Source organism: Eurosta solidaginis, chromosome 1, assembly GCF_040869045.1.
Source record: "Eurosta solidaginis isolate ZX-2024a chromosome 1, ASM4086904v1, whole genome shotgun sequence".
NCBI lineage: Eukaryota > Metazoa > Arthropoda > Insecta > Diptera > Tephritidae > Eurosta > Eurosta solidaginis.
The window spans coordinates 248,519,738-248,543,580 of NC_090319.1; the positions used below are offsets into that span (position 1 = coordinate 248,519,738).

The 23,843-nt window shown below is 34.8% G+C and overlaps 1 protein-coding gene across 21 annotated transcripts in view; it reads left to right on the top strand.

The window, feature by feature from the left end:
• The window catches only part of scrib (scribble), a 696,032-nt gene that overhangs the window by 337,752 nt on the left and 334,437 nt on the right, over nt 1-23,843 (top strand). For 3 of the 21 annotated variants that reach the window (XM_067760312.1, XM_067760313.1, XM_067760315.1), the window contains exon 1: nt 13,136-13,491. The exons of 14 other annotated variants lie outside the window; for them this stretch is intronic. Coding sequence is in view for 1 of the 7 variants with exons in the window: in XM_067760318.1 (XP_067616419.1) it covers nt 13,336-13,360 (25 nt within the window). In the remaining 6 variants the exon portion in view is untranslated. Of the gene's footprint in view, nt 1-13,135; nt 13,492-23,843 lie in introns of those variants that run through there. 4 more of the 21 variants (XM_067760311.1, XM_067760314.1, XM_067760322.1 and 1 more) reach the window with 3 other exon arrangements.

The window sequence follows — 23,843 nt, forward strand, 5'->3', positions numbered from 1 at the left end:
GTTTTGTTTTGTATATTTGTACATCTCGCAAGTTTTGTCTAATTGGCAAAGCAAACAAAAACAGTTATTACGAGTATGAGGTCTATTCGGATTGGATTTGTCATCTGAGAATAATAGTATTCTCACGTACAGACTAAAATATTGTTGAAGTTGCGCTGAAGTGAGTTTTATTTTACTTCACTGCTCTGTATCTTCATACTTCCCTTGTTCCATTGCAATCACATAGAGACAAGTCAGGCGACGACTTTTTGGTTACATTTATGGGTAGGTGTTATTATCTTTTTGTGTGACATTGAAATTGTAATAGTCGAAACAAAACAAGCCAAAAAAGATAACAGCGAAGAAAAAATCGAGTAAGCTTTTGTATTTTATTTTGTAAACGTGAAAGGAATGCACGTATGCCTTTCGATTTCATTAAACGAACAAATTGCTACCAAAAAAGCGCTATCACGTAGATATGTAATACATAGATACATGTATAGTATATATCGTTAGGCTAATTCACAAAGTCAATAACCAACAAATTTAAAATTTTACAGCAAAAGCAAAAAAACATTTAATTTTCACGTTCATTACATGCAGATATGGATTTTGAAAAGTGGCATAAGTCCGTTGTTTTTGATTCTAACATTTTAAAATTTTTACTGAGGCTTTATTTTAATACTAGCTTTATCCGGCGTACGTTGTAACGCCCGAGATCGAATGAATGTTTCGTTATTTTTTCTATTTTGTTTGTTGATATTTAAGTTTATTGTTCTGTAAATTGAATTGAATTATGTACGCACATTTGGTGAAATTTCCGTTTAAAAAAATTTATTATTGTATCTTATTGTAATGCAAGTGGGTACAGAATGTTTTTGGTTTTTTCGTTCGGTGCAAAGATAAACAAATTTTTGGCGTTCCAACTCTAGAGCAAGCAACATATATCTGGCCATGGGAAAAACCTGGACTCTCTAAATTTAATCCTGCAACAGTAAGCGATTGTCCTTGTACTTTGTTGATTGTAATTGCAAAAGCAAGGCGTACAGGAGACTGTAAGACCTTAAAATTGAATGGCAAATCTGTAGGAATCATTGGGATCCGTGGTTTGAGCACATCTTCACATTTGCTTTTACCGCTGATGATTGTTGCTTCGTTTACATTCGGAATTAATTTCTTAACGCAAAGTCTGGTACCATTGCACAATTTTGGTAGGTCTAAATTCCGAAGAAGCATGACTGGTGAGCCAATTTGCAAAGTTAATACATGCGCAGGCATTCCAGGTGGTTCTAAAAAGTTTAGAAATTCAATTGGATAATTCACAATTTGATCTTCATCTGTAACTGTGTCCATCGATTTATATTTCGTCACTTCACCAGGAATTTTGCTTTTGAATGCGATCATTGATTTTGTTAACATGATCATTTTTGGGAACTAATATTGCTAAGATCGCATAGCCCAAAAAAAAAATTTTATTTAAAACCTATAGCCAAAATTTGGTGATGATTGAAGTGTGGGAAATACGTTTCCATAGGGAACACACACACAGAATTTAATTTTTTAGAAGATGTGTAGATAGACTGAAGCTGACACATTTTTTTAACGGCGGCAGATTAAAACGTCCAAAAGGAATAATAGCCAAACTCAAAAATGCAGTTAAACTTTAGGTGTTAAAATAACCTAAGTTTCTACGGCAGCCATAGCTCTTAAAAATCCCATTTGTAGAGAAGGTGCCACCCCCCTTTTTTCTCAACACCGCATTTTACTGGAGGTGTTAGGACTTAACGCCATATAGCTCCTCACCAATTTTCATTATCCTACCATTACTACATCCAGAGATATGCAGTATGATATATTCCATTTGTATGGGAGGTGCCACGCCCCCTTTATCCTAATTCCACATTTCATGGTGGTATTAGGGATTGACCTCATATAACTCCTTACAGAGCTTCAATGTTCTGGCATGTATACTAGGCCGGGTCGATTTGTGGGGAGGCAAAAAAATCGCCCATTGCTCTGTGAAAATCATATTCTAGGGATCAAAATAAGAAACTTTGCCGAAGGAACGATACCTCTAAAACGAATTCTGATGTCCCCCCCCTTTGGGTCGTAGGAGCAAATTTTGAAAAGTCCCACTTTGAAATGCCTATGTTTTTTCTTTTTGGAGTTTATTTTTCTCTTTAGAAATTTATTTAGTCAGAACATATGTAAATGAAAAAATGAATTTAACTTAGTAATAGAAAAGAAATTAAAAAAAATTACTAGAAATTAGCGTTTTTACAACCCCCTTTTAAAACCAAGGCATCACTGTGATGCATTTGCATGTCGTAAACATAGTTGTGTGGGTTTTTTATTCAACCGTTTTAAAAAATGAAGGTATCACTGTGACACAATTGCAGATCGTAAAATTGCTTGTGTTGTTTTTTTTAAGCCACCACAAGACACAGCAGGTAGAATTGAAATTGCCCCTACCCAAAAGTTGGCCCAAAGGGGGGGACATCAGAATTCGTTTTAGAGGTATGGTTCCTTCGGCAAAGTTTCTTATTTTGATCCCTAGAATACGATTTTCATGATCGACCCGCCCTAATGTATACCTTAAGAGTTATGCAGTACCAAAGATTTCATTTGTATGGGAGGTGCCACGCCCCTTTTATACATCGAAATTATTTTTAGCCTAAAACCTTCCCGTTGATCGAAGGAACCTATAACCAAAATTTGGTGATGATTGAAGTGTGGGAAATACGTTTCCATAGGTAACACACACACACAGAATTTGATTTTTATATATGTATATAGATATTACACCGCAATTTATGAAAAACGTAATTTGGAAATCTGTTGGTTAAGGCTTTTTTGAATTAAGCTAATGATATTTACAAATAGTTGCGAGCACGGAAACAGCAGTGACAAATTTGAGAAAATTTTATCAAGCACGGGTGGGTCGAGGTTTGGACGGGAAGCGTTGAGGTAAACTCTGACGCGAGCAAGGATTGTTGTTGTGCGATCGAGGGTGGTATGGGAGTGTCTGACCTCGCTTGCCATTTGGTCGAACTATTTTAAGATTAAGATCATCATCTCATTGGTACAACAGAACCGAATGTAGTTAGCTTTAGGGAATACGGTGTCCCCCTGGCCACCTGTAGTCTGCCCCACTATAGATAGGCATCGAGTCAGCTATGCAAACGATGGGCGGATACTTCTATTCGCAGGATAGCGAAATCCTTATAGCCGGATGTGGATATCAGACGGTCTGCTGAAATAATGGGGCTCACCAAGGCTTCCCTTTCAATGGTTATTGGAGATTTGACGGCTCTCTGTTTCCAGGGAAATGTCAAGAACATTAAATGATATCGCACACCTAGAAAACAGCAATAACTTAAAAACAGCAATGTTCAGAAACGGCAAACCTGTGAACGACTTCCCCATATGCGTCAGTGTAATTATACCTTTCATGAACATGAAATGGTATGTTAACTTTGGTCCGATGTTTGTAACGTTGAGAAATATAGAAAATAGACTCACCATTAAGTATACCGAATTGATCAGGGCGACGAACTGAGTTGATATAGCCATGTCCGTCTGTCCGTCCGTCCGTCCGTCTGTCCGTCCGTCCGTCTGTCCGTCTGTCTGTTTGAACGCAAACTAGTCCCTCAAATTTTGAGATATCTCAATGATTATATTAGACATTTGTCGGATCCGGTAGGATCGGACCACTATAACATATATCTCCCCTACAACCGATCGTTCAGATAAGACGATTTTGGTCATTCCTGCCGCAATTTAAAAGTAGAAACATGAAACTCGGTGATATATATTCTAATATATCAAAGAAGATGTCCTGAAAAAATCACTTTGATCGGAGCTATATATAGTATACGTCCCATACAACCGATCGTTCAGATAGAAAGATTTTTGGCCATTTCTCCCTTAGTTTCCAATATAAAAACGTGAAACTTGGTGATATATATTCTAATACATCATAGAAGATTTTCTGTAAAAAATCATTTCGATCGGAGCTATATATAATGTATATCCCATACAACAGATCTTTCAGATAGAAAGATTTTTAGCCATTTCTCACTTAATTTCCAATATAAAAACGTTAAACTTTGTGATATTTATTCTAAATATCATAGAAGATTTCCCAAAAAAATCACTTTCATAGAAACTATATGTATATAGTATATACCTATCCCATACAACCGATCTTTCAGATAGAAAGATTTTTGGCCATTTCTCCCTTAGTTTCCAATATAAACATCTATATATATACATCTATACATTTCTTATCTTATACATCCGATCATTTGGAGATTAAGAACGGGATAAGATTATTGTTCAGCCCCATTCATGAGAGGTATGAAGTATTCGGCACAGCTGAAGACAGTCCCGTCCTTGTATATGACTTTGGAATTAAAAGAGAGATTAACTAAAAAGGAGCACTGCCTAGCAGATATAATACAGAAATTATAAAATAGATATATTACCAAGATCAATTTTTCTACCGTGTTGCAAAATGATTTCAACGGATTTCGATTTACGACTTTCAAAACATTTAAATTTCCTTCTACTAACCAAAATTTTACTAAACATCTATTTTGCGTTATAAAATTAAACCACTAACCAAACTTTACCACTTCCTTTCTAGAAGTTCTTCTCTTTTTAGAAGTTTTCGATTTCGAAAAAGTGTATGATTTCGACCATTTTCGGTGAATTTGTAAAGATGTCTTTGCTCAAGTTTTCGTTAGGTATAAAAAAGGGTGGTTTCCAACCTATTTCGCCTATTTTTAAAATAAACTGTTACTGCTCTAAGAACAATGCTCTCACTAAATTTCGATTGGATTGTTGGATTATTAGTCGTTTATGGCGATAATAGTATTATAAAGACTTTAACGAAAACAGGCGCGCGGCCTCGTCAATTTTCAAACATTTTTTATTTCTTGTACTTTGTTCCATCAAATCTTTTGTTACGTGAAATATCAGTACAATTTATTTATATACCGTACAGTACAATTTAGTAATAAACCGTGCAGATATTGAATGTTTTGTTAACATTATACTTAAAATAACATAAATTTCAACATTATATTAACGGGCTTTGGCTTACGTTGTAAACAATTTTTAAATTTTCTTTTTTCTATAATGTTTCTATTTCATTGTCAAATCACTCATCAAGATTCATTAATTTATCTGTTTGTTTTTTTTTTTTTTTGTAAATGAATTTTCGCATCTTTCCCATTTTTCCATATCAATTATCAATACACATAATCTCTGGGTTAACGCATGGACGGACTTGGCCCCATCAAAATCTTTTTCGATGCTTATAGTTTTGATATCAAAATAAATAATTGGCACGATATTTCAATTCTTTTTTTATTTTCGATAATTTAAGAAAAGCGTCTATGTACTCAAATCTCATTCCCTCATTGCTTTTATTCTATGAAGTCCTCTGTTAAATTTTTTTTATTTATTAAATAATTGGGGCAAATTGAAACAACGTGACATCAGGACGAACCAGGCGACAAAATTCGTAAACTCGAGAGCATTTTACCAAAATTTCTAACTTTCTGTGTATAGTTTCCTGAATTTTTTAATATGCAGTTTTGTAGCTTATATGTATGTAGTAAATTTTAGTCAAGTGCAAGTTATAAGTCTCCGAATATTTTTTTCTGAACGGTAAGTATAGACGGCGGCCGCCTTGGTGTGGTGGTAGCGTGCTCCGCCTACCACACCGAAGATCTTTGGTTCAACTCCCGGCCAAAACAACTTCGAAAATGTAGAATAACGGATTTTGCAATCAGAAAAAAGTGTTTCTAACGGATTCGCCCCTAGGTAGTAATTTGGCAAACACTCCGAGTGTATTTCTGCCATGAATAGCGTCTCAGTGAAAATTCATCTGCCTTGCAGATGCCGTTCGGAGTCGGTATAAAACATGTAGGTCCCGTCCTGCCAATATGTAGTGAAAATTAAAAGGAACACGACGCAAATTGGAAGAGAAGGTTAGCTTAAAATCTCTTCTTAGATTATCGCACCTTGCATTTATTTTATTTTTTTGAGTTTATAAAAAGTTTTTTCAAATAAATACTAAACTTACAAAACGTTGATTTTTTGTTTTCAAATCGTTTAGAAAAAAGCGTAAAATGATCGAAACGGCTCTTTGATTTTAAGCTTATAAATGTAAACTTGTACAAAATTCCTAAAAAAAACCTTGTTATTATTCGTTTCCCAAACTTATTTTCAATTGATAATAATAGCATAAAATATATGTATTTGCATTAATATATACATTTTTAATATCATAGTCACATTATATAAAGAATGGCTGCAATTCTAACTAGTTGTGGGAGAACCCCAGAAGCCGTTCAAACGCAGCCGGTCCCTCTCATGAACAAACGTTTATGAAAATAATTTAAAATTTTCACAGTTGAAAAATGTTGACAAGTAGCTTTTTCGTGTTTTTTTTTGTAGAAATTTCAATTACAGTTAAATTATTTATTAACATGTGTATGTCCTCAACGCTTATAAAATGTTTTTTGAAAAAAATGTAAATATATTTAATACTGAAAACACTTATATATCCTTTAGCACAGCAAGTTTACTTTTAATAACATTTACAGAAATGCCTGTTGGGGTGTTTCACATTTGATTCCATATAAAAAAAATGCGCATTTTGTATGGAAAAAAATTTGAACTTTTATTTCTTTGTCTAATACGTTTTTTATGATGTATTTATTTTGAAAAAGTCAAATTTAAGGTAACCATCAACAAACCTACTAAATAAAAAAAATTTCTCTGTAAATAGTTCTTGTCAACAGACAATTGCGGTCAAAATATTAGTAGTGTGTATTACAAAATTTGAAAACGACTAATTTTTTCTTCAATGTTTATGTTGATTTTTATTTTATAAAGCTTTTTTTATACGCAATATAATATAAATTACAATTTGCAAGATTAGATCATTTAATTTTAATTTGTTGAACTACTAATTTTTTGACCACAACTGTACGGTCTGATAACGAGAGAGCAGCGAGTTGCTGAAAAAGGCGATGTAGAAATTTTGTTGGCTCTTTAACTCTAAGTTTATAATGAAATATTTTCAAAAATATCAAGATAAAAATACGCTACTGATGCAATATACATTTGTATAGTCACCACCGAGGTAAAAGGTGCCAACGGAAAAAAACCACTATTAAATGCAAACTGAGATTTACCTTCAAACTTTAAAATGTATTCATGCTTTTCATATATTTTGTGGAGTTAGTAAGCTTTATATTAAGTTTGGTTTCTAAACATTAAACGTATTGGTGCATATTCGTTATCAAAATAAATTGTGCGCTAAATTTTACCTAAAAAATTTCCTGAGAGATAACTTTCCAGAAACCGCCAACTACCTTAAGTACTTATTTTATCTTAACTATGAAATGCCCCAATTTTTTCTCTATATCAAACATGAATCGGAAGCTTTTACCGCGGCAGCTGACTGTACGTCAAACTATTAACATATGCGTGTACAAGGGGTGGTAAGAGGAGTGCAGTAGCTGCTCTACACTTTGTCTCAAAATTATGACCACACAATACCTTGCTGTAATAATTACATAATTGATGGATTATGCTCCGAAGATCCTGGAATAAATTCTCGGGCAAGGCAGCATCAAAACTTGGACAAGTTTTTTCAATTAGAAAACAGTGTTTCTAAGCGGGCCGCCCTCGACTGTGATTTGGCAAGCAGCCTGAATGTATTTCCCATATTGCCATGAATAGCTTCTCAGTGAATACTCATTTGCCTTGCAGATGCCGTTCGGAGTCGGTTTAGAACATGCAGGTCTCATTCCGCCAGTTTGTAGAAAAAATTAAAAGGAACACGACGCAAATAGGCGAGAAAATCCTCCTAGAACAACAAGAAAAATGAAGAAGTTATTTAAATTTTTCGACTATTCAAGGTGCAAGTTAATATGTAAGTATTTCGTTCTTATTTACAAAACAACAACTAAGAGAGAGGGAGGCAATGAGCTTGGAATTGAAATGCATTTGAACGACAAATTAAATACCGGACTAGTTAAAAGAACAATGAAAATAGTTTCACCGCTTTTTTCGAAACGCAAGAAAACTTGAACTTGCTTTGCACCAAAACAGTGAATAACAAATGTCAAGAATATTACTTTTTACCTGGCCGGGCAGTGTGTTGCATCAAAATATTTCCAAATAAATATTTACCGTTTTGTGCGTTGCTAAGAAAATACTTCAGAAGTTAAGCCTTTTTCTGGCAGCTATGGTGGAGTTCAACATAATTCAAATACGTCAGAAATCATTAGTTTCTGATGAATAAGTGCAAAACCCAACTTTTTTTTCGAATTTTGATTATGCTTGTCTAATCTAATATCTACATAGAGCCGGCTGTATTCAGCGAGTGATATAAAGGGATACAGTATGAGACCGCGATAGTCAATTAAAAATCAGATGATCCGTTCTATTTGTGATTTTGACGTCTATGCAGAAGTTATCACACTTGTTTTATCCACAATGAGCGTCGTCAACCTTGAATTAATTCTTAAAATTGGACCATCGGGTTCGATACAGTAATGACTGTATCAAAAATATTACCGTACCAAAACGCAGCGCAACTTAATGAGACCAAACAGTTGGAACGAAGTTTACACCCAACTACATAAAGAAATGACCATGTTGTTATACATTTTAGCATATGCCTACTAGGGTGGCCCTTATTTTCCAAAGTGTTCGGATTCTCGATCTCACCCCCTAGAAATATGCGAATACCCTAAAAACTAGAATATACAAAGTTTTAGGTCAATCGAAAAAGGGTTAGAGGTGGCGCAAAGAGCTAGAAGTCCTGAAAAATTACGAATTTTTACAATTTCTTAAATTTGGTCAACCCAACTTCATTTGTTATGGGCGAAACGTAATTTATCGTGTTATTAGTAAGTTCAAGAGATATTTGACTTTCAAATAAATCTAAAACAACAAAAATTGGTCAAATAATAATAAGGTTATAAAATAAATTATGCATTAAACACGGTGTCATTACTTCAAGAATGTGTATATAATGAGTATACGTAAATGAGTTTGTTTCAAATTTTTTTATTATAAATTTTTTTGAAAATACATTTTTAAAATATATACATATATCTTGTGAAACTTTAGCTGACACGTATATAATATATTATTATTTCCTAGGATCTAGATAAGGATGATTTAGTATGTGATTCAAATTATTTTTTGGAATCAGTTACAACTTGTAAAAAATATTGTTTTTCTTGTTCGTCATTTGTAAGTATTCTATTACATTCTTCCATAAGCTTTACTCCCCGTTCTGCTGTGTCGTTAACTAATTTTATATTTATAGCAGTATCCTTAGCTTTTTTATAGGTTCCTGTATCCCCCCCAGTATAGTGGATCTACCTCCAGAAATTGAGATGATATCCAAAACTGACCAAAAAAATCAATTGCATTTCCTGTTATAAAATCATGTAATTCTTTTTCTATGAATTTATTGATTTTACTGGGCCTTAAGAGTGACTCTTTAAATTTTCCGTTTCCTTGTCGCAGTTGTCTATGCTTTTGATTTTTTCCACAATCTTTTTCTTCATGGTACAAGGGACGTCATCATCGAACAATGCCAATGCAATACATTCTTCAGACAGGTACCATAGGTGGTTACAAAACTTGTTTATTGCAATGTCAGATATTTTATATTAACATTTCTGTATTTATAAATTTCTTTAATAAAAGATAAGTCTTGAAGAGGTGCTCTACGAGGATTGGTACAGTAAAACCAAAGCTTAACATAGGTATAATAAACGCGCATATACTTGCTATCGAATTCTCTTCATACTCCGTTAGTTTAAACTGTTCACGAAATAAATAGATTTTTAAGCAATACAATGCCTTCGACATCCACCGAGCATGATGAGTCGGCTTCGGTACACGAAACTTTATGCCATCACTTGCTCCTAGACATATAGACGTTAATTCCAATAATTCCCTATAGTCATCTCTTACTATTTTCTTTTTCAGAGGGGTTTTCACCGTCCTGTGCATAGATGGGTACCCGGGTACTTTTTGCATATTCAAAAGCCATTTTAAAATAATCTACAAATAGAAACGAGTTAAAATTTTGTGGCTTCGTATGGGAATAAGTTTTCTACAAAAAGAAGAAACAATTTTTTTCAAATATTGTATCATAAAGATGATTTTTTTATTAAATTAGTTTTATATTACTAGTTCTCACATTTTTACGTAATCTACAAATAGAAACAAGTTACAATTTTGTGGCATCCTATGGGAATAAGTTTTCTACAAAAAGGAGAAAACATTTTTTCAAATATACTCTCATAACGACGGTTTTTTAATAAATTAGTTTTTTATTACTAAAATTAGTTTTTTTGTTACTAGTTCTCATGGCTGGGATACCCAGGTACCACTAGTAGTTCTTACGTATGAACTGAACTGCCTTGTGGTACCCGGGTACCCAGCCATGCGAACTACGAAGAAAAATTATTCATAAACAGGACGGTTAAAATAGTATCTTGGCTATCGGTTAAAAGTAATTTCAATTCGTTGTTTTGTAGATGTTTTTGCAATTTTCTTGAAATCGCCGAAATAACTGAACGTCCTTACTAGTATTTGCTGGAAAATAACTCTCAGCAGAACTTCATAAATATGATGACGACAAGATACAAAAATTTTCGCTCAAGTTTTTTTCTAATAACGTTGCAGCTCCTTTTATAACGCCTTCAGATCCCATTCAAATAACAGCTCATACAACGTATCAGCTATTTCCGAGCTTGTTGCAGCATATAACTTTGGAGCTCCTACTGTAAGTAACAACAACTGGAAGTCGTTTCACCTTTTCACGACCTGTTATTTCTGGAAGTGGTTTACCATCCATGCAAAGTGCCGCAATTTATCTATTTAAAAAAACCTACTATCCAAATTTGTTCATTCAAGAGCAGTATAGGTTTAATAAGAAAACGTCAAAGAAATTGTTTGTAGTTGTTTGCAATTTTAAAATATATGTTTTCATTTTTTTTATACTTTTTTTTAAATTTCTTTCGACATGCTTGTTGCAAGAACAAGTTGCAGTGCAGGCTTAAATTGTTTGTGGCATCACGCATTTCGAAAGAAAATTTATAAAAAAAATATATGTGTATACTTTTTTTGAATAAATAAACTTCAAGTTTGGCTGCAAGGCATATATGTATTTGTTTATGGGGTATTCCATCCCATTCCGACCAATTTTGAACCCGACCCCTTTAGAATTGTCTGAAAGTTTTTCTTCTTTTCCTAGCTTACGAAAGACGTTTTTCAGAAGTTTTTAAAATTTTTTCATCCAACTCAAAAAAAGTTATGAATTTAAAAAAAAACACCGTTTTTGTTTTCAAAATGCTATAACTTTTTCAAAAATTTACCGCTTGGGATCTTTTTTTTTTTAAATTTGTTTTTAAATGTACTTTTCGGAAAAAATTCAAAAAAATGTTTAAAGTTTTTTTTTGTAATTTTTTAGTTTTTCGAGATTTTTCGAATTTCGCCCTTTTTTTCTCATAAAAAACTTGTACACTAATCCCGGAGTGGGCCGAGATTTTTTTTTTATTTAATTGAAAAAAAAAAAAATTTAAAATTTTTTTTTGTATTTTTTCCGAAAAGTACATTTAAAAACATATTAAAAAAAAAAACAATGATCCCAAACGGTCAATTTTTGAAAAATTTAAAGCATTTTGAAAAAAAAAAACCGTTTTCCAACTCACAAAAAGTTTTAAATATTTTGAAAAAAACGGTGCTTTTTTCAAAATGCTATAACTTTTTCAAAAGATGACCGTTTGGGATCATTTTTCTTTTTTAAAATATGTTTTTTAATGGACTTTTCGGAAAAAATACAAAAAAAATTTTAAAGTTTTTTTTTTTTTCAATTAAATAAAAAAAAAAAAATTTCTCGGCCCGCTCCGGGATTAGTGGGGATGATTGCTGAATTGATTGAAGTTTTTTATGGAAAAAAGGGCAAAATTCGAAAAATCTCGAAAAACTGAAAAAGTACAAAAAAACAAAAACTTTAAAAATTTTTTTGAATTTTTTCCGAAAAGTAAATTTAAAAAAAAATTTAAAAAAAAATATCCCAAACGGTCAATTTTTGAAAAAGTTATAGCATTTTGAAAACAAAAACGGTGTTTTTTTTTAAATTCATAACTTTTTTTGAGTTGGATGAAAAAATTTGAAAAACTTCTGAAAAATGTTTTTCGTAAGCTAGAAAAAGAAGAAAAACTTTCAGCCAAATCTAAAGGGGTCGGGTTCAAAATTGGTCGAAATGGGATGGAATACCCCGTATACAAAAGTTTATTTGAGCATTTTTACATTTGCACAGACTTAATTTACTTTTAATATTTGTTTGTCGAAAGCAATATATATTTTTTCATGTAACTCTCTTATTGATCGACCGATTTTTAAGATTGTGCCCATTTTAGAAAAGTAAGAAAATACAGATCTTATTACTGTATGGAAAAGCAGTAAACTTTCGTAGGGTTTCGAAATATGGAAGCCTGAAACACGAAATTGTAAAAATTCGTCATTTTTCAGGATTTCAAGCCTTTTGCGCCACCTCTAAATCTTTTTTGATTTGCCTAAAACTTTGTATATATTCGTTTTTGAACTATTCGCATATTTTTAGGGGGTAAGATCAAGAATCCAAACACTTTTTTTCCCTCCATACAACGAAGGGCCACCCTAATGCCTACTATACTGCTGATTCTCGCAATGTCGAATGATTATGCCCTACACCTGTTAAATACTAAATTCGATATCAACTACTCTACTGCCCTCTCGCTTTGTATATTTGCTATTTTTGGTATTTTTTGGGCACAAGTGGAGCGGTAAAATATTATTTACTCTTCAACGCGCCAATGATGTCGACATCAATAAATACACATACAGTTGTGTTGGTTTGTATAGTGGGAGGTGGGTGGAAGGCGATAAAGGTTCGGTTCATAGAGGCCTCTTGTTTCATACATATCTATGTATAATTATTGTAGGCCTAATAAAGCACGTACGTGTGTATGTGCTAACACGGTTAGATGCCGATAGTGCAGGTGAATACAACTAAAAAACGATGCATGTATAAAGAGTGAATAAGTGGCTTGGGAGAACCGCCCTATTTCATTGGAGCGGTTGTTATATGCTGATTATGAGTGGAAGTGCTCTAGCAACTTAAGTATATTTTGGTTATTCATTAATTTTACTTGTCGGTATAAAGAAGTGTACGCTTTACCGCTTTTAAATTCACGATCATTTACGCCGCAGTATTTTTGCTTTTATGACACGTTAACAACATATTAACTTACGTTAACAAGAATGAAAATTCGGTTCGGTTCAAAATGTAAAAACAAAAAAAAAAAAAAAACAATAAAACAAGTGTTTTTTTGTGTGGAGAGTAAAAGCCGAATTTATTTGAAGAAAGAGCGAGTTGTGGCTCGAGTGGAGTATAAATCGCGTTTGCTGGTGGCTTTTGTAGCTTGTTTATTATATTTTATCATATATGTAATACTCCTATATTGCTACTAAAGGCTAGGTACATTCCCTAACATCAGAGTGCCGATATATTGCTGTTTAAACGTTTTTGTTTTTGTATTCAATCATCGAATGTACCTAAATTTAAATTGTTTCTTGTCACACTTATGCTGCTACAATCACAAAAATTTTATAGGCTGTCTTGTTTTGATTTCGAATTCAAAACACATTGTGAGCATTTTCTATTAGCAATATAGGAGTATTAAATATCGCACACTAACTACAAAAGAGTCACAACTTGAAAAATGTAAATGTTCAGGGGAGAAGAAAAACGGTTTATGTGAGACCTTCATTATAAAAGGAATTGACGACATTTTGTTGTAATTATTTGTTTACGGTCAAAATATATAGAAATTTCGAATTATGACTATTTATGACAATTATATATGACAATTATTTCATAAAAAAAAGCACATTTCACAATAATACAAGCAAATTTATTTACTCTTTACGTATAAAAAGACACAGTTTTAATTAATACACAACAAAGTTAAAACTTTTTTGCACCAAGATAGTCAGAATTTAAAATAATACGCTTTATGCGTAAAAAAAAACTGTTCACTTGTTCTTAAGCACATTGATACGACTAAAAATAGTACTCATTAGTTGATACAGCGCAAGCGATGCAATCACACCAAAACTGGCATAACGGTAATTCTCTAGTTAAGGAAGAAAAGAATGACAACAAAATTTAAGGGGGGGTACTGTGAATTGGTTTATGGAAAAAAAACAGATTTTGAAAAATTTGAAGTTATGACCCTTTTGTAGTTAGTGTGCGATATACGTATTTTATATTGTATCAGCGCCTCGAGAAAAAAACGTCAAAAAAAATTGTTGTTTCGGTTAAAGGATGTTCGGAAATAAGAGAGAACGAAAAAAAGTCCTATGCACATTACTCTTACGCCCTGTATTACTGGGCAAGGTTTAGAAAATATAGCTAAACGCGCTCTAATGTTATTGCACCGACTCCTGTTACCTGATCATTTACTCTTTCATTTTTGTTAATTTAAGCAGATTTCTTAAAGACAGCTGTTCCCTTTGCCGTGAGCACCATATATGTACATACTCAGCAGTAAAACAAGTTAGTGTTCAACGACCGGCCCGCAATGTTCCAACTGCCCCTTTTAACATTGTGAAGACCTACGAAATGGCAATTGTTGTACACATTATCTCTATCGAAGATGGTCTACCTAAAATTTATGTTTCATTTAAATACATCTAAAATATTTGCGCTGTTTCTAGTACAAGTATGATTACAAAATTCCCCACTGCGTATTCCAATAGACAAAAAACTTTCGTTGTATTTTACAATAATACAAAACAAAGTAACTATGTATCTACATACACACGAGTGTGTTAGTAGAAGTGTTAGTTTTATCTCTAATCCATCGAATGAATTAAAGTTTATTGCACAAATCTTTAGCAGCTCGCATTCCTTACATGAATTTCTTCACTTTAGTTTCTTTTTTTGTAGTTTTTCGTATTTTTCCCGGCCGCTATTGCAGTAGGAAATTTTCTTTTCTTATGTAAATTGTTGCATTTTTTATTTGTATTTGTGCAAATTATACTCAAGAAGGCAACTAAGAAAGTAAAAAAAATAAATGTGTAGTTACTGACAAAGCTTCCGAGAGCTGGGATGTAGGCGGCCTCGCGTTTATCATACACCACACTGTGCAATATCATATGTTTGATCCCGACATCGACCGCAGGGACAGTATCTTGGAACGGCAAGGATTATCTATCCGGTCGGGCGATGCAAATCTAGAAATCATCAACATCTACATCCCTCCTGTCACCTGTTGCCCCAGTGGATACCGCCCTGATATCAGCGGCGTACTCACTGGAAACAATCGCATTATCTTAGGCGATTTCAATGCCCATCACGATCTATGTCATTCAAACTTGCGGGTGGACAGTAGGGGTGAGATGTTAGCGGCTCAAATAGAAGAAACGACGTTCTGCACTATAAACGGAGACGCCCCCACACGTATGGTAGGAAGCTGTCATAGTTCGCCGGATATTTCAATCGTGAGCGCAGAACTCGTAAACTGCGTCAACTGGCAGCCGATGGTAACATTGACATCCGACCACCTGCCTATACTTATTTAGCTCGAGCGTCCCGCCGACTTCATCGTCGCAGGAAAACGCACTTTCATTAACTTTAAAAAAGGAAAGTGGGACGAATACAAATCCTTTACAGATAACCGCTTTGCTGCCCTCCCTATCCCAACTGATGCCCGCCAAGGGGAGCGTGCTTTCCGCAAGGTCATTGAATCCGCCTCGGCTCTATTCATTCCCGCTGGTAGAATTCCCGAAATTCGGCCCCATTTCCCGGCAGAGGCCGCAAGTTTAGCGAGAGAACGTGACCTTATAAGACAGCTCGATCCCAGCGACCCCCACATAAGGGATACAAACCAACGCATCAGATTGCTTGTGGATGAACACAAGCGGGCGAAATGGGAGGAGCACCTAAGCGGTTGTAACCTCTGCCGGTGTAGGTAAACTTTGGTCCACTGTAAAATCCCTATCGAATCCGTTGTGCCTACAATGACAAAGTTTCTATCGCCTTTGGCGACAAAGTGCTGTCGGATGCGAAAAAATGCGCGAGCGCTTTCTGCCGACAATATATAATGCATTCTGTGGTCAACAAAAATAGATGGAGGGCCAACAGACACGCACGTAAACATAAGTTCAGCGCGTCACCAATTATCATCACCGCCAAAGAGGTTGAGGATGCCATCGGTCATGCTAAACCATCCAAAGCATTGGGCCCAGACGGCATAGCCATGCCGATGCTTAAAAGCCTAGGGAAAGAGGGTTTCAAATATTTAGCACATATCTTCAACCTGTCTCTTTCCACCTTTGTCATACCCGAAAAATGGAAAATGGCCAAAGTGGTACCGCTACTAAAGCCTGGGAAACCAGCTAGCATAGGAGTGTCGTATCGTCCGATATCTCTCCTATCGCCAGTAGCAAAGACGCTTGAAGCCATTTTGCTCCCCTATTTCCAAGCAAATTTGCAGCTAGTCTCTCATCAGCATGGCTTCAGAAAACTCCATAGCACTACCACCGCGCTAAATGCCATCAGCACCCAGATAAATTGCGGTTTAAATCAAAACCCCCACCATAGAACAGTACTCGTAGCGCTAGACCTATCAAAAGCTTTTGTTCCGAAAATCCAGAGCCGTAATAAAATCCTTAAGTCCCTTGCTGGCAGTACTTGAGGAAAAGACAAAGAAACGCTCATTACTACATACAAAGCAATTGGCCAGCCGTTTGCGTGCTACGCGTCCCCTATATGGTCGCCAAGCCTAAAACATACCCACTGGAAGAAGCTACAGGCCTGCCAAAATACTGCGCTCAGAACCGCCACGGGCTGTCTTCTTATGTCCCCAGATCACCATCTTCATAATGAGGCGAGAATACTCCCCATCAGGGAGAGAAATGAGATGCTAACCAAACATTTCCTGTTGAATACCCAGAAACCTGGGCATCCCAACAGACATCTGATTGATGAGTCAGCACCGCCTAGGGACTTAGGGAGTCATCCCCGTAAGCATTTTGAGGAAATACGGTACCTGAGAACTCAGCCGTATGAAGCAAAAAAACACAAGCAGGTCCTTGGTCAACTCCACAAACAGGCGTCGGACCTTTGTGCCGGGAATTGCCCGGTGAATCCAGTACTCGGGGAACAGTACCCAAAACTTGCGGAAGAGGAACGCATACTCCCCAGGGAAACGCGAGTCACTCTGGCTCAACTTCGTTCTGGATACTGTAACAGGTTAAACTCTTACATATCCAGAATCAACCCCGACATACAAAATGTATGCCCCGCTTGCAATGTGTCCCCACATGACACCAACCATCTCTTTAATTGTAATGTGGAACCAACGCCTCTAACACCCCTTTCATTATGGTCCACCCCTGTCGAAACAGCAAGTTTCCTTGGACTCCCGTTAGAGGATATTGATGACAATTTGTGACCGGTCGCAGCTATTAGGTGGGGTGAAACATTGCTACAACAACAACAACAGAGCTGGGATGTATGCGCATCAATCCAAAACTAAATTCGATGCACGAAAGTGGATTCACTTGTTTAACTTTACACCAAATACAACAACAATAATCAAAGCATAGCTTCGCTACAAACAAACACAAAAAAAAAAAAAATAGAAGTGCAACATTCTTATTTCTAATTCTACACAGTCAGTTTTGGCAAGGAGCCAATAGCGATTTGTATACGTTTTTCAATTCCACATCCTGAAGTATGTACGAAAAACTTGTTTGTGTAGGGCAACTGTTGCTCCATCGAAGTGTTATTTATTTTCTCTGCAAAATACTCAAACCACTTTTACGTAGTATTTGGGAGGTTTTTTTTTGAACATAGTTATTTTTTCCTTCCTTTTACGCAAGTGTTATTGATGCATAAAAAAAGTTAATAGCATTGGATTTGGGTATGCGTGCATTCGCCCATGGAGAAATCCTGGCTGCAATGCTCAGCTATATTTTTTTTTGTATATTTTCTTGGGTGTAAGTCGCCTGCCCTCTCTCTCTCTTATTGGCTACAGCGATAATCCATTATTATGGAGCCCTGTTTTGATGAATAGTCGCACTAAGATACTATAGCGGATATTCAAGTTATGAGTGATCAAAATAATCGGGGTTATTAAAACCACTTCAACATCAGCTCTTTATCCCATTCTGTACATCTTCCCTGGAGATCTAACGGCCCAAAAAATATCTTTAAATGCAAGGAGACTCAATCCCTCGGAGCAGCTTTTCCATATTTGACTATAGCGTTAGCAATTTTTAAGTTTTCAAAATGTAATGTGCGTTTTGACTCCAGTGCAGTGTAAGGCGTGCCCTTAACTGTTTCTAGTCGGGTACAAGCTTTACATGTTTTTATTTTTGACCGTGGTATTATTTGGAAACGGGCTCAAGCCATTTGTAATGTTTTCAACCCTTGCGCCAATGGACAGTGAATTGCTATATAATAAATCATCTACCTAACTATTTGGCATACAAACAATTTATTTAAAAAAAAAAAAGATATAAATTGCATAACATTGGCCAAAAAATCGGCAGATATAATTTCAAAGACAGTGTTGCACAGATATTGAATTTCGCTTTTTTGAAATACCCATAATCCAAGCTCGATTTTGTTGATTTCGTGTATTTTAAAATTTGTCGATTTGGGTTTTACTGCATATTTTGTTACCGTAAATATTGAAAACTAAATAATAGACGTGACCTATTTATGTATTAACAACGAAACTGCATATGCCCAACAAACATTAAGATAATATTTTTCCAGTCCTTCAGAAATTTGTAGTTCTCAAGTCGATATCCAACATCATCAAAAGCAAAGCAAATCAAAGTTAGCCGATTTAATTTTAGGAATAAAGATTAAAATGTATGTATGCAAACACGAAAGTAGACGTCAAAATTATTAAAAAAAATTATTAATTATATTCTTCTTTTACAAAAATGAAGCCTGCAAACCCATATCAAAAGAAAAAGTATTGGAAATTCCAAAAGTGCTTAAAAATATGCATAGTACTTCTTAACTTGAGTATACACAGAATGAAGCATAGTATACACAGAACCAAAACATCAGAGCTTCTGGCAAGAAATATTTGCAATGTGAGTAGATTGCATCTTTGAAGAAAAAAAATGCACATAAAAACTAGATCTCTTTCAACTTTTATGCACATTAAACTGATATTGATGTCCAAAGCATCCTGCCTTTTTAATCTTTTTCGGTAGTGTTTACTTTTAAAATATTTACCGCTGAATCTACATATGGGCAAGTCCTGGGTTACGTGACATTCGCACGCATTTAAACCTGCATAAAAGGGAACTTGAGCAGCGGACTAAATGGATATTATGTTTGGATAGCACTGCCAGAATGCTTCATTCCATACAAATTTGGGGACCTCAAACATTTAAGTACATCTATATGATGAACGCGACAATAAATAGAAGTAATTTCTTAATGGTTGTGAAAATATGCAAAACTTAGCGCAGCTTACGGGATATGTTAACGTTCCTTAATTAAGAGACTGAAGGTGAAAGAATACCCTACGTTCGTAGATTTACGAAATCTGAAATATCTTTTTAAAACGTTGGATATAAGCTAAGGTTACGGATTCTACATTACGGACGCGAAAATTTTGTCTCAAGGAATAACACTATATGACATTGAAAATATATTATTTGCGAGATCTAGTCGAGTATACAAAATCTGCATACTTGGAATTTTGAATACGGCCTCAAAATCCGGGAGTAGAGGCCAAAACCCCATTTTCATAAGAGGAGACATACATATACTAGTATATAACTTTACGTGTGTTTATTTTTCGATCGATTTTTAGGTGATTAAATAGAGTTTTGTGCTTGCAACGATGTACGATTATTGACAAAAATATCTAAGAAATAGTACAAGATAAACCAGAAACTTGAATTTTGAGTAACCGTTCTTTTTGCTCTTTTCTTGACAATATGTATGTACAAAAGAGTAATAACTATGAGGTCATAAACAATTTTGCGTTCAAAACCTCACGAATATATTAAATTTATTGAAATTTGGCTGACATTGACCATTTCCAGTCGACAGATGTTTTCACTCCAACAGAAGATGTCAAAAGAAAAATGCAAGATAGTTTGTACTGCTTTCTTTTGTGTCTACTTATGCATCACTGAATACACCAATAAAACCCAAATTAATCTTTAAAATTAATATCTTGTTCGAATCTGAATTGATTTTAGATTTTTCTTAAGTAATCCTTTTTACATACACGTAAATAAAAAAGTCAAGAAAACCATTATAGGAAATGAAAAATAGATTTAACATTTTCAATATTCAATATATTTTGTAAGACTTCTCTTACATTTTGAAAAGCCAATTAACAGTATATATACTACTGAAAGCACAAATAATAATAAATAAAGAAATAATGCTATGTACATAAAAACGTTACTCGAACTTTTCACAGATATTTATTAAGATTTTTTTAAGAGGAAGACATAACTATTTAACATCTGAAAGCATTTCAAACTTAATGAAAACGTTTGCTAATGAGACAAGTTGGTGTAGTTTTTTGGTAATAAATGCGATACAAGGAGAAAGGAAGGATCAATTTATAAAAACTCCATTTTACAAAGTTCCATACACGTTTTTTAATGTTGAATAAAAGTCCAGAAAAATTTTGATAATAGCAAATATATAGATATGGAATGAAAATCTCAACTAAATAAAGAAATATTTTGTAAGTAAACATCGAAAATAGCAAAATCGATAAAGTCTTTTTTGATTTCACATTTCTCTGTCCAGAATATGGGCAAACAACAAAACATTTCCACATCATACGCATATTTAACCCTAAGTATGTACGAAGTTATAGAAATAAAGTCTGACCATAAATTTACATATCATGTTGGACCTTATTTGGGATTCGCCCATATGGATAAATATATGAACATTAAGACGAAAGATAGAATGCACATTTCTTATATGACAACCTTTATATAAATGGACAAAAGCATTTAGTTTGAGCAAACAACTTTTCTTGATGAATTATGAATTCGAAATGCATCGAAAATAAAACTCATATTATTTCCACTTCTTAATTTCCACTTTTATTCTACCTTTGCGTTTTCTGCTCAAGAGCCAAATCATGCAAAAAAGAATTTCTAAAGCTACAGTGAAATGTTTTACATTTATATTTTATTGTCAAGGGAAATGCCATAAAAGTGAGCAACAAGATATGAAACTTTTACACATAGTTTGCCATAAATACCTCGCTCTGTAAGCCATAAGGAATGTTAAGTTTCCGAACGAACTAGCTCAATCAAACGACACAGTTTACAACAGCGTAGTTTCCCGCGTTATTGGAACACTGATAGATAATTTAGCAACTCCCTGAATTTGCACTTAATCGAACTCTTTATCGCGTGGTGAATTTTTTATTCGCCTTCTATACATCAGCTTCTGCCCGAGGTCTGCTTTGCTTTATGGTTGGATTGGACTGAAAAGCAAAAATGAGGTTGGACGTACCTTCAACGTAAGATGTAGGACGAAAAAACGCAAAGGTGTTACAGCTTAAATAGCATTTCGAGATTGAATTTTCTGAACTGGGTACGGTTAAGTCACTTTACTGTGTCTAACTTGGTTATTTTCTCTGATGACTGCATCGCAGCCTTTCAGTCAGGATGTCAAGTTGACACAGTGTATACTGACTTTTCTAAAGCATTTGATCGGATTGCACATTCAATTCTGACTAAAAAACTAGCCCTGATGGGATTCCATTCTGTCTTCCTGAGATGGATTCAATCCTATTTATATAATCATCGCTGTATGGTGGTGGTTGACAATGTTAGGTCTCTCCCGTTCGTCGCCTGCTCCGGTGTTCCACAAGGAAGCATTCTGGGCCCAATTTTCTTTGTCTTGTTTATAAATGACATTTGCTCTTGCTTTTCTACAGTAAGATTTCTGCTGTACGCGGATGACCTTAAAATATATTCTATAATCAATAGCCTTCATGATTCCGAATTGATGCAATTAGATTTGGATAAATTAAGTAACTGGTGTAAAAATAATCGGCTAACACTCAACATAAGTAAGTGTTTTCATATTACTTTTTCGAAACGTATGAATATCATTGATACCTCATATCATATATCTAATACGCCCTTGTCGCGGGTAAGTGAAATTAAAGACTTAGGAGTAATTTTCGACTCGAAATTTACTTTTGCAAGCCATATTAACCTTTGCATTTCAAAATCGTATGCCATGCTGGCCTTTGTTAGGCGTCATAGCTCGGATTTTGCCGACCCTTATACGCTTAAGCAGTCATTTCCGGCATTTGTGCGTTCCAAGTTTGAGTATGCCTGCTTCATTTGGTCGCCATACTACAGTTGCCATATTGTAAGAATTGAACGCATCCAAAAGGTATTTTTAAAATTTGCATTACGCAACTTACGTTTCTCGGAGCCTATTCCGACTTATGAAGCGCGATGCTTATTGATTAGTTTAAAATCATTACAGAGCAGGAGAACAATTTTGTCGCTGTCATTCATTTTTGAATTGTTTCGGGGTGTTGTTGATTGTCCCGTGCTCCTTGAAAGGATTCTAATAAGCATTCCAGCTAGAGCTCTGCGTAGCTCCAAGTTCTTCCATGTTGGTATTTCTAAAGCTCTTTATGTGAAAAATGCTCCAATTACTAGAGCTTTAATTGAGTTGCAACAGAATTGCTAGATTTATCGAGATAGATTTTTCAGGTTCGAAAGATCGCTTTTTAAATTCTTTAACTACTCTTTATAAATAAAGTATTTGAAATGTAGTATTATTGTTTAATATATATATATTATACACGGCCACCGTGGTGTGATGGTAGCGTGCTCCGCCTATCACGCCGTATGCCCTGGGTTCAACTCCCGGGCAAAGCAACATCAAAATTTTAGAAATAAGATTTTTCAATTAGAAGAAAATTTTTCTAAGCGGGGTCGCCCCTCGGCAGTGTCTGGCAAGCGCTCCGATTGTATTTCTGCCATGAAAAAGCTCTCAGTGAAAACTCATCTGCCTTGCAGATGCCGTTCGGAGTCGGCATAAAACATGTAGGTCCCGTCCGGCCAATTTGTAGGGAAAAATCAAGAGGAGCACGACGCAAATTGGAAGAGAAGCTCGGCCTTAGATCTCTTCGGAGGTTATCGCGCCTTACATTTTATATATATATATTTCTAAATAGCCTATAAGATTTGTATGCTGATTGGCTTAAATAAATAAATAAATAAATTATTATCATTCAATATGTTTTTGGGTTATCTAACTACTGACCCTGCAAACCTTTTCAATAAAAAAAATATACTTGACCGAGCGTTTAAGGATGTATACTATCTGTTCCACTCTATAGTTTCTACAAGGTCGTAGAACCAAATTTGGTGATGGTAGCGTGCTCCGCCTACCACACCGTATCCCCTGCGTTCACACCCCGGGCAAGCAACATCAAAGTTTTAGAAACGAGAAAAATCGCCCACCGGGGAAGGGGTTTCACATAACATTGAAGAAATGATGGAAAGTATTTATAAAGTAGTTCGCATCTATTTGAGTATTCTATATGGCCGTTTTACCAGTGAGTATTATGATAAAACCAGGTTTGTCTATGTAATGACCCACGGCCCTTTAGTCTTTATGATCAAACGTATACAGTCGATTTTCTTGGCAACGTTGTGAGTAGCCGTAAAGTACTATACAATAATCATAGTGAAAGGAAAGGACCTCTTGAGCGGCCACT